Raw genomic sequence first — 12,333 nt, forward strand, 5'->3', positions numbered from 1 at the left:
CTATGGGGTTTGGGTTTTGGTATTTTGGTTTGTTGTTTTTTTTTTTTCCCTGTGTACTCCCATAAAAATAATGTTGTTTTAAGATGAATAATTTTATTAAGGTTTAAAAACCATCAGAGACGCTTGTTACATGTGAGGGATGAAGCATGTGTGATACATTACCCAGAGTGGAAGGCTTCCCTGCTCTTCCCGTGTGGCATCGCTGGCGTGAGCCATGGCCTCAGCTCCGACGCAGGTGTCTGCGCTGGAGGCGGCTCCGGGTGCCTGGTGCACTGCTGCTCTGCGGTGGGTAGGCTGGGCTCTGGAAGCCCTGGCCTGAGGGAGTGCCCCTTGGGAGAGCAGTGGACGTACTCTGTGGTAACTGAAGAGCAAAAGGGTTGAAGTAAAAGAAGACAAAATGAAAATGCCCACTATAGAAAGGGAAGAAGTAAAATAAACCTCGATTTGTATCTCCACACACCATTTCCACAAGTACTGATTTGATTGCAGCTCTTCTTCTTCTTCTCTGTCACTGTAAATACTTGCACAGCTCTGCCTCTGTTATTACAATCAGGCTGATATAAAGGAGTTTACACAATTTTAGTGAGGTATTTTTTTTCTCTCATACCCTTTCAGTAATACATTTATGTTATTTTGGAATGTTTCTGTCTTAAAAAGCTAATGCCTTTTTACACAATACTGCTCTTGCCAGCTTTTGATGTCAATGATGCCCAAACCAAGAATTGCCTGGTATGTGAGTGAAAGACATGTAACTGATCAGTCCTAACCATGATGGTGGGCTTTCCTGGTGTCTAAATGATAACAAGAAATCAGTGGAACTACTCTGAAAAATTAATAAATAGAGAGAAATTATATTTTCTCTCTATTTATTATATTTTAAATTATATAAGTTTTTATGTCTGTGTGGAATTTTTATTCATCCTATGGGAATTAGGAAACAAAATCTGCTTCGTCTTTATATGGATTTACTCTCCAACTGAAGTCACTACAGATATCCAAAAGAGAAAGAAAAAAAGGAAGAATAGAGATTTGAGTTTTATTTGGAAATCCTGAAATCACTACCACATATATATATTTTTAACTTCGGGATAGTATTTCAGTTTCCACTTCAGCAGTGGTACCTGACTGTTGATGTTGTCACTGTTAAACCATGGATTTAGAGCAAGGTGATCTGCTCTCTCAGGGCAAGCCAGATTCGTTCAGACACCAGCCTCTTCTGAGAAGTTCTCTCTAAAGCTGATGGGATGCAGGAGGGAGGACAGATTTTCCTGTGGTTCTAGAGCACAAGGATGGACAAGGAAAGAGCTTCTCAAGCAGCATGGAAGAGGACAGAGAGATTGTGAAGTTGCAAGCAGAAAAAGATGATTTAGTCCAATCCACTCTCTCTTTTAGGGTCACTACAGAACCCTATAGGTTACCACATACCTATTTAGTGGTAGCACTGAAATACTCTGGAGGGCAGACATCTGGGTCAAGTGATATGCGCTGTAGTCTTTGTGATATTTTTGTAAGATCTGGGGGTTTCTTTGACCAATTTTCACATACCTGTAACTTGATGGAATAAATAAGCAAACTGATTGACCTCTGACGGAAAAGGAGATTTTTTTTTCTTGTATTAGGCTTCAATTTTAAGTTCTGCAATTTCAAAGTAATTCTGTAAAATGCTTCTCATGGGTGCCACTGATCAGTGGAATTAAACTGGTTCAATAGCATAGCCCCTGAAATTGAGAAAAATAAAAATTGGAAAGGTACTAGAGAAAATAAATTAACAAATTGCTATATAATGCTGTTTAGTTTGCTTTGAAGCAGATTACTTGATGTTGGAAGGTTAATACTGACTGTGCTTGTATGTTTTGTTTTTTGGCAGGTAACCCTGGACTGGCAGGTTATTACAGGACCTTTATACAGGCCTTATATTGTGGACTAAATCAGCAGTATCCCGTTTGGGTTGTGAGCCATGCCGGACATTGTAAGCCTCCTAGTGGTATGGAAATGATAGAAGGTACAATACTGTAAATTGTACATACAAATATTTGTACCCCCCCTCATTGCACTAGCAGAACTTGTGCCTATTAAAAACAGCATGACATGGGTTTTAAATGTCTCCACTGTATTTCCACAGAACAGTTGTAGAAGAGAAATCACTGAGGAAAAGAATATTTCTGGGTACATTAGGTTTGCCGGTTAAATAAGTGCTGTTAAAAGAATAAGATTTTTGCTGATGGCAGTCTTTAGAGACAAGTTATAGAGAAGAGGTCTAGAATCTGTTTATGTTGAAAAGAGTAGATTAGAAAAGCACATTTTTTAATGAAATGTCCAATTCAGAGACTGAGTACTTTAGGAGAGACTTAATTACATCTGAATTTAAAAATAGTTGTACTAAATTAGTGAATTTCCAGGAAGCAAGTAAATCTTTCTGAGTCTAGGGTATGGGGTGTTTGCAGGGGAGAGGTTGCTTGTTTATCTGTTAAAAGTCTTTTGACATGCAAATCACCAGCAAGACATGGTAACCAACTCAAAGTGGTTATTGTTAATGTACAGTATTGTAGGATGGGGGAAGCCAATACCAAATCCTGTCCTGAAAACTGCTTGGTGTTAGAAGACCTCTGGACTTGGTCAAGCTGCAGTGATGTAGCACTAAATCGGTGTGATTCCTTAGGACCAAAAGGTTCAGCAGTGTGAAGCAACCTGAAAATTTTGAAGGATAAACTGGTTTAGCTGTTTAGCATAACTTTCCCTCACTAACCTTTGCACCCCAGCTTTTAAGCCTTTTTATTGGTTTGTTTATTCTCAAGTCAGAAACTGAAACATGAAACCTGTATTTCTTTGGTAAAATTCTTGCCAGTCATTGTGTTCAACTGTCAAACTACCAAATGCTAGCACTTTTCTCCCGATAGGTGAGAAATCCCTAGGTTTATAATTCCTGGTACCATGTTAACCATGGGATACAGGTAGAAGTCTGGCAACTGCATGGAGATGAGTTTATTGCATAGAACATTTGTAGGTCTCATTACTTGTCCTGGGATCATGTCTGCAAGTGTGTAGTTACTGAAAAGAGCTTTTGATGGTGAGAGATGTGATTGATGGCTTGAGATGGCTGAGCTAATTGAAATGGAGAGGTTTTCAGATGGAGCCAGCAGGGAGGTTGTACAGCTGTTCCACTGTGACAGTCCCTGTGCTGCTAAGGAGAGTGTAAATCTGAGGGAAGGAGAGCACCCAATAGGAAAAAGGGAGCTGATACCCAAATTGAAACCAAACCTCCAGCTGACTTCATTGTGTCCTTTTGCACTGACAATGCTCCTGTGAGAGAGGGGTTTTTCAAGAATGTGGTAGCTTGTTAAGATGGACAAATCAGAAGTGAAGTACCATAGGACTGGTGCTGAGTCAAGTTTTATTCAATATATTCACCCATAACCTGCAGAATGGAGTAAACAGTGAAATTTCTCAGTTTGTGGATGGTACCTCATAGCATTTCATTTACTGGATACTAGATGTCAGGGAACTACAGAAACATCTTAGAAAATGTAATTCGTGGGCAAAAAACTGGTAGATGAGTGTCAGAGTAGATAAATATGAGATAATCATCTGACAAAAAAGATCTCCTTTAACTGTGCCTGGGCGATCCTGAACTTGAAATTCATTTGTAAAACTCAAGAAGGATACTGGCATCGTCACTGACAGTTCTAATATCATCTCTCCTTGCACAGCAGCAGACAAAACTTAAGTCAACAAAACATTGGACATAATCACTGTTACAGGCAAGGCAGGAGGCATTGTTTTATTACTGTATATAACCATAGTGGGCCTGCATCTTGAGTATTAGAGTGCAGTTCTGGTGGGCATCTAGGACAACATTTCAAGATTGAAGTTGGTGAGTGTATGGAGAAAGGCAACTAAAACAGGGAGAAAACACCTTCCTTGTTAAGAGAAATTAAATGGTTCTTTGATTTGGGGAGCAGAATGCTTCTCAGGAGTGTGACTGAGGTTTCCAAAATCATGACAGTAAATAAGGTAAATGTAGAATAAAATGCACCAGATTCAGTAGTGGAAATAATGGTCACTTAATGGTATTTGCTGGTTTAAAACAGATAAAAGAAGTAAGTATTTATGCAACAGGTATCAAATTTAGGGAACTAGCAGCCAAAGCACTATACTGTGGGCAAATTGTATTAGCAGACTGTACCGGGTATGAACAACTGGTCCATAAACAACTGCAGAAAGAGCCAGGTTCTTTGTTGTGCAGGTGCACGGCCATCGTTGCATTGGACACTGACCTTCTCCACACTTCTGTGCTGCTCCAGGTCCCAGTGCTATCTTGTGGCAGGGTTGTGAGCCTGAGAGATTCACTGCAAGGGGAAAGGATGCCGAAAGTGCCCAGGCTTGGTTTCTCTCACTAAACAGCATCTACTCTTGCCACTCCTGAGCTTGAGGGACTCACTCGTCTGACTCATTAAGGTGTTTTGTGTGTTCTCAATATCGTTTGCCAGGATCTGTACTTACTGTAGCACCATGGAGCTAAGAAAAACATAGAAAGCCACTGATGGATAGTTTAAAAAATAATGAGAAGACATTTATGAGTTTGTTTTCATATTTATTTTATTAGAAGCACAGGAGCAGGTAGCTCACATCCTGTCAGTAGTATATGTTTAGACAGTATTCCAGAATATTCCATAGGGAGCCTTTTTCAAGCTAGTCATCTAAGGGAACCCTGAAAAATTTAGTGACCTTTGGAAGTAATGATGTTACTGTAGTTGCCATGGGTTACACTGTGCTTTGCAGTAGCATTGAATGTAACAAAAGAAATGTGGTTCCTTTCATGAACTCAAGGGAAGGCACAAAGTAGCTAGAAGGCCTTATGTTCTGCCATTTTATGACAATGTAGGTTGCCTGCAGTGAGAGAAGAGATTTGGGGTAATTCTTCCTCATCCTTATGACACAAAAGAAATGAAAAGCAAGTTTTGAATATTAGAAGCTAATTCCCTATCTTTTACTTTTTTATCGCCAAAAAAGTAATTTTCATGAATTGACTATAAAGGTGTGATCAAAATCACTAAACTAAAAATTGAGCATCTTTGCAATTTCCCAGGTGACTGAATGAAAGGAATAGGGAGTCATGGACTCATTGCTCATGTTCTGCTCCTGCATCCCACGGGAGTTCTTAATGGACATTTTGTGGCATTATAGCAAAAAAAACCTAGAACCCCAAGGACTGACAGGAGCACATGCATAGGGCCAGATAATTCTGTTCACTGCAGCTTTGTTGCCTTCTAGGTTTTGGATTTCTCAGGCAAAGTTCCTGTAGCGAGGACCACTATATTGGATTGTGAAAACCACATCAGTTATTAATATGCTGCATAAAAGCAAGAGGGGATATCTTCGCAAAGAACTGGGCACGAAACTGTTATTGTAAAAGTTCCATGTATTCCTTCGTGCTTCTAATGGGCATTTCATGATGGTTCATTTAAAATAGCCTCATGCAAATCCTCTAAGGAAGTTCAGTATTTCTTGATAAGAAAGATGAGGACATAAATTGACAAAGACAACATTTCAATCTCTGCCACCATTGATGAGTTTTTTCAGACTGAAATCTAGCAAATAAAAAATTTTAAGAAGGGAGAGGGGAAGCAACTAGGAAAGAAAAATTCATACTTATGCATTTAGAACAGTGGTCTACAAACTTTTTTGATATGCACTACTATCTGTAAAAAATTTCTATCAATAAAAAATTTTTTGAGCGAGCGTGCACCACCAATATATCTTTTTTTTTAAATATAAATTATATACACATACTACTGCATTTCTGATATTTTCTTCATGCACCCCGCTTTGGTCACCACTAATTTAGAGTGTGCATGCATTTAAATAGTACACTTAACGTGTAAGTGATGCTGCTTGTAAAGTAATAAAGGGTTTAAAATGAAGCAAACTGTGTTGGAATAATATGCCTGGTTATATTTAGAGCAAGTAGATTTTGAAAGTCGCAGAAAGACTAGAGGAAGTTTTCCAACAGCAGCCATCAATCACAGACTGCTTCCTAATTTACTGGAGACTGTCACAAAGCGATTTGAAAACTGAACAAAGCTACACCCTTCATTTGTAATTCTGTATGATATCCTTCTATTCAGAGAGCTCTTGCAAGCTATGCTCCACAGAGACACACAACATTAATTGAACATTTCATTGCTGTAATTCTGCTCCTAGCAATCAATCCGCTGTGCAAAAAGATTTGAAACTTATTTTTACTCAGTGAATACAATAAAAAAGTTATGCCTCAATTTCAACTTCCTTATCCTCCTGAGCTTTTAAAAAAGCATTTTTTTGAACACTGCTGTGACTGTAAAACAGGCCAACATCAATCCTTAAGTGTAGGCAAAATTACAAAAAGGAAAGTAGTTTTCTAGCTCTCATTTTATTTAAAACTGGTATAATCTCTATATGCATTATAATTGTTCATATAATCTTAAAAGCGTTGCTTTTTTTCTTTTCAGTGCCTGATACTGAGACTTTGACTCATAATTTTCCTAATGATTAAGTTGTTCATGCCTCTTGAACAGGTGCTACCTAGGAACAGGTTCTTTTATAATACCAAAACCCTTGCCTGCTTGCTTACTCCAATTGTTTGCCATGTCAAATAGATTATGATTGTATTGTAAGTCTTTTTAAGGTGTGGGTAGTTGCACATCATTTGGTTTATTTCTACCTCATAAAGACATGTTCAAAAGAAAGGAAAAATGCCTACAAATAGATCATAATTGTGGTATGACAAATATTTCCTTAAAAATAAAAACAAGAGGCAGGTAAAACCACAGTTGATTTTTTTTTATGAGTACTGGAACTTCTTTTAATGTGTCATCCCATTGAAGAATTTGCATTACAGTCTTTTGAGATTTCTGATTTGATAAGATATTCTCCTATGTCTAACCAAGTATCTCATTAGATATTGTGAGGGCTTATTTAAAGTGCAAGTTATTGTTTCCCATATGGATGTGTTAGAAGTCCGCCATAGCTCAGTGCTCTCACTGTCAAAACAGAGGTTACTGCCTGAACGCCAGTATCTGTAAATTAGTATTTCCTAGGGATTAAATGGGTGGTCTTTTGATTTAGTTGCAACACTAAAAGCAGGTCATATTTTCATGGTATATAGCCGTCACTGAATGTTTCATTTTATAGGTAGTGAAATCAAAAGAAAATAATTTGTGTTGCATTGCTCTCTTTAAACATACGATTTCCCTTAAACAGGAACAGAAAACAGTTTAAGGAAAGAATGAAAAAGTACTTCAGTGCTTTTTGAAGAAATTAAATTGTTAAACAATGTTACTCTGGAAATCTTTGTAAACTTCTTGATTTAAAAAAAAAGGGTAAAACTGAAAAAATAAAATTAAGATTAAACGTATTCCATATTTATTCACACTCGAATTATTCTGTCAAAATGACAGTATAGCTGCTCAGCTTATGGGGGTGGGTATTATAATACATTATGAATTGTGGAGACCAAAGCTCTATACTTTATATTATGAAATCCAGTTGAGTAGAAAAGCTTGAGTACTGCAGGACTAAAGACCTATGTTTAGGAGTAGCTCTTCTGATGGCAGTGAATAGTAGCCAGTTGGAAGGTTTTAAACAGCCTTTCTACTTCTTTTGATAGCAAACAAACTGCTAATCGCATATCAATGAACAAATCCTAAGATTTTATAGACATTGCTAATTCAAGTACTGTGTTACAAATATCACACTTTAAAATAAGGACTAGAAGACTCAGTCTCACCCAACTTTTCTTTAAAAGCTGTGGAAAATGGGAGGTTAGATAGGAAACCCTTGTCACTCAGTCCCGCTAACACATCCCTCACGCCCCTTTTTTAGCACCCTGGTTGGCTTTTGCCAGTAAAGGCTGTATAGACAGCAAGTGTGCATACATAGCCATGTCATAAAGTGGTCTGATTCTGTGGACATGTGCTGTGCTTTGATAAGAAGTAAGAACTAAAACATCTCAGACACAAATAAGAATAGCAAAACACCGATTTGATTTTGTTTGTCCTTAGAACTGCCAAGATACTTTTCTTTGTAGTAAGATTGTAATCAAGTAAGAATGAGAGGTAAAGAAAAATTAAATCAGAATTAAATTTTTTTTTTTTGGTAATATTCTATGTATGCCAAGTGCTATAGAAATATGGAATAGTGTGATTCATATCTTAATGAGACACAATTGATGCATTCAAATATCATATACCTAATAAATGGCTAGTCATCAGTCATGTCTTAATGATACAATATTTGGTCATGTGATAGGTTATATTAAATCTCTAGAACTTTCTAAACTGTACAGATGAGTATTGAGTTATACACAGTCATAACACAAATACTTTTTATTGTTTCAGCAAGGCATGTTTATCCTTTGGAACACATTGTCCACTGAATTTTTGGTTATTTTGTTTCTGAATCAGTACTAGATAGCTTTTGAATGACAGGGAAGTTTGAGTGACATTCTTAATAGCCAAGTTACAAGATAAAATTCTAGTTTGATCTTTTATGTCCCATGGACTGCAGAAGATAATAGTGTGTCCTTAAAATCTGTTAATCTATCCTTAGTTCATTTTCCATGATAAAAAGAGGTAGGTAAGGGTTGATTTATAGTCCATCAAAAGAGTGTTTCCATTGCTTTCTCTTTATGCAGGAAGAGTAGGATCTTCAGACCATTTTGAAACTGAATTATATCCTTAAGAAGCAATATGGGAAAAAGCACAGAAGTGATAGAGGGATAATAAATTATCTATGAAGATATTATGTGATCCCAAAATGTTAATGTACCAACGGTGTGATGTTTTGAAGGGAAATGAAGTTTTGTATAAAAAAAAATAATTCTAATGTTACAGGAAAATTTGGAAGCCATGTGCAGCTTGAATTTATTTGATCTATTGCTTCTTAGCTGTTACAATTCATCTGAATGGAGCTCGCTTTTCCAGCCCTCTGACTTCTAATGAAACTGCAGAATTGACTATTGAGTGAGATTCTGCCTCTAGCTAAAGTGGTATAAATCTGCAAAAGAATTGACTGAAATCATCTGAGTAATACTGAATTTATACTTCAGCAAGTTAATCATCTCATTGATTGCTAGATAGTTGTCCACCAAATGACAGGTAAAACGTGGGCATGATTAGCAGATATGAGCCATACGTTTCTACCATCATGATATGCTGTGCTGACAGGAAAAAACCTAAAATAGTAGCCTGAGCAAGACAAGGAGCATGGTGTTCTATAATAAGAGGGTTGTGAGTTATTTAGGACAGGGATTTCCAAACTGGGGTCTGTGGGCCACTGGTGGTTCCGAGGACACTTGCTTGTGGTCCAAGAATTGCTGGCTGATCAGATGGAGTTGGCTGTCTCGCTGGTTTCCACTTGCTAAGCGGAATTAATGGTAGCTAAGAATACTTTTCCAACAACACTTTTTTTGTGTACGCATTTGCTGCAGTGGCCTTAGAGATGTTGTGCCACCATGAATGTGTGGTGATGGTGGGGAGTGAGATTGTGGTCTGCAGGAGAGGAGGAGATCATGAAAGTTAGGTGTTCCAAGAACTGGGCTCCTAAAAATAGGGACTCATCCTTAGCCAGCAGAGTTCACTGAGATGATCAGTGCTGTGATGTTTCAGAGTAACTGGTTTAAGTGTTTACCATACTATTGTAGGGAAAGTAAAAAAGTAAAATAATTTAATAAACAAACTATTCAGATCATTTTCCCCAGGGAGAATGGTTAGTCCTTGTTGTTGTGTATAACCCCAAAGGAGAGAAGTTACAGAGGCACAGGGAATCAGTATGCATTTGTTAATTTTAGCTAGCTTGTGACTCTCATTTATTTTAAGAACTACGGATGTTTTTAATGATTGCTGATGTTGGAGAATACCTACACTGCTCAATCAAGTGAATCAGAGCTACTGGAAATCTGTTTGATCAGTACAAAACCACCTCAGAATTAGTGTCTGTAGTGCTTAGAAGGTTTTTGACTAGCAAATGCCTATCTGGGCTGCAGCACTGTTCGGTTAGTAGTAATGGTAGGTATCCGACCACGTTGAGGTACACAGTGATTAAAAAGCATTTACGTCTTGTATTATACAAGTAAAGGGAGAAGAGCAGTAGAAAGGCAGCTGAGTTGGCATCTCACATGCATACTTTATGCATACACACATTTAATTCACATTAATTTCTATTTCAACAATCCTTTCTGCTTCCTAGGTGCATAAATCAAAACCTGAGAATCATTGAAAGATGAGTTATCTTTAATATAAGTTCTTTCGAGGTTTAGTCAGTTATGTTTAAATAGTACAGACCCAGAGAACTCTGTAGGCCTGTTTGCATCCCAGAACATGTAGGGACACAAATAAAATTCTGCTTTATTTTAGTGAAGAATTACATGGCAAGACCTCTCCCAGTCCAGTGATACTGCACTGTAGATACATTAAAAAGAACCAAGTTGTAAACATGCCATCCAGGTAGGATTAACCTAGTTTCATAACTTAGTGTTTCATAGCCCAGTGTCGTTTTTGTAATGTATAGAGAGGAGAAGCTTCCTGTTTACAAAGCTGGCCTAGGCACTGATTAATCACACTGAGCTCTTCACATGCTATTCGTTGACAACGAGGGATCCCACATCAGGGTGTGCACAGAGGAACTGGTTGTTTTCACAGGACAGGACAGGAACCGTCAGCACAGTGCAGTGCAGTCCTGCTGCCCCTCCTGATACAGCAATTTCTGCTGCCCAGAAACCTTATTTCTTCCTTGTCTTGGAATAGACAGCTTAAGGAAGGAAGTGTGTGTGTATATGTAAAAGTTACTATGAGGCATTTAAATGTTGAGGTTTTTGTCTTTGGCTGGTAAGATCTGCATTTTGCTGTGTGGTTTTAGGCTAGGTGTCTATTTTAAGGAAACAAATGATCATTTCATGTTATGAACCCACTGGAATGTTTTACATCTAAATGTGTGAAAAGTAAGCAGCCCTAGGGATGCTGCAGTACTCCGTTTACTTCTTTCCTTTGAGCCATATTCAGTTAATTATTCATAGAGATCCCATAATCATGCCCATAATTATGCAAATAGAGCCTTTGAGTGAAATCTTGGCATTTGGTGTTGACTTTATCAGTTCTGCTTAATTTTAAGCATGTGTGTAAAAATCTTGTTCCATTCAAAATCAAAACTAAGAAAATAGAATTTTGCCATATGTGAAGTATTTCTAAGTTGCTCTGTTGTTTTCTTTTCTGGCCAACCAAAATGATAACAATTTTAACTGCTCATAGCATCATACCTTAACAGCCATGTATTTATTTGTAATGATCACTTAAACACTATTAAGCTGATTCTGGTACCATTTAATGCATAGCTCTATATTCCATTGACTTTGATGGAGTAGTGACCAATTTTTGTTGATGTTGCTGAGAAGAGGACTTTGTCTTTGCATTTCTTATAGCTATATGAAAAATAGGTTCTCTATATTCTCTATTTTTTTCAAGGTTTTCCGCTGAGTCTGGCAACGTAATATCTGTAGGCATCAATAGCTTTCTAATCCATTATAGTACTGTAGTCAACTAATTCCCCTGTTAAAAGAACCAGAATTTTTCATCCATATCTACAAATAAGGGTAATATAATTCTATTTTTAAAGATGTGTTTTAAAGTAACAGCTTTTTGAAACCTGATACAGTCTTCTGGATCCTTATCCAGAAAACAAGATGTTTTAAAAAAAATTGACATTCATCCATTGGAGAGTATGTCTTTACTGCATTCCAGGAAACTTTGGATGTAGGTTTTGAGATTGTTTATGGATCATTTTCCGCCTTTCACCCCATGACATAGGTATGTTCTCCAGCTGATACCATCATTTCTAATTAGATGCAGATGGCTGTTAGTGGGGTGAAAAAAAGTGTTCAAGAATGTGAACCCTATGAAAAGGTAACATTTATATCTTCTGGTGTCTTGACTTTAGAAGGCATGTCACAGTTCACTGAGATGATCAGTGCTGTGATGTTTCAGAGTAACTCGTTTTAAGTGTTTACCATACTATTGTAGGGAAAGTAAAAAAGTAAAATAATTTAATAAACAAACTATCGAGATGATTCAGATTATTTTCCCCAGGGAGAATGCTTAGGCATCTTTTAATCCAAGTCAGTTTGAAAGATATATTTACATCTGCTAACAGAATGAAAATGAACTATCCCCATAGCAGAGCATAATCCCTTCTGTCTGAAGGTATAACAGGTCTGGATTTGCTTTGATACTTGAGTCAAAAAGTTTGTTCACTGCATAGGTTAGCTGCAGGAGGAGAGCTGATCAATACTTTTATTTATTAGTA

At 37.3% G+C, this 12,333-nt stretch overlaps 1 protein-coding gene across 2 annotated transcripts in view; it reads left to right on the forward strand.

Moving 5' to 3' along the window:
* LDAH (lipid droplet associated hydrolase) overlaps positions 1-12,333 on the forward strand; it is a 128,592-nt gene that overhangs the window by 32,923 nt on the left and 83,336 nt on the right. For both annotated transcript variants that reach the window (XM_074861490.1, XM_074861489.1), the window contains exon 3: positions 1,868-2,002. In XM_074861490.1, the coding sequence (XP_074717591.1) occupies positions 1,868-2,002 (135 nt within the window). The remainder of the gene's footprint in view (positions 1-1,867; positions 2,003-12,333) is intronic.

The sequence above is a fragment of the Strix uralensis genome, chromosome 3, assembly GCF_047716275.1.
Source record: "Strix uralensis isolate ZFMK-TIS-50842 chromosome 3, bStrUra1, whole genome shotgun sequence".
Lineage (NCBI taxonomy): Eukaryota > Metazoa > Chordata > Aves > Strigiformes > Strigidae > Strix > Strix uralensis.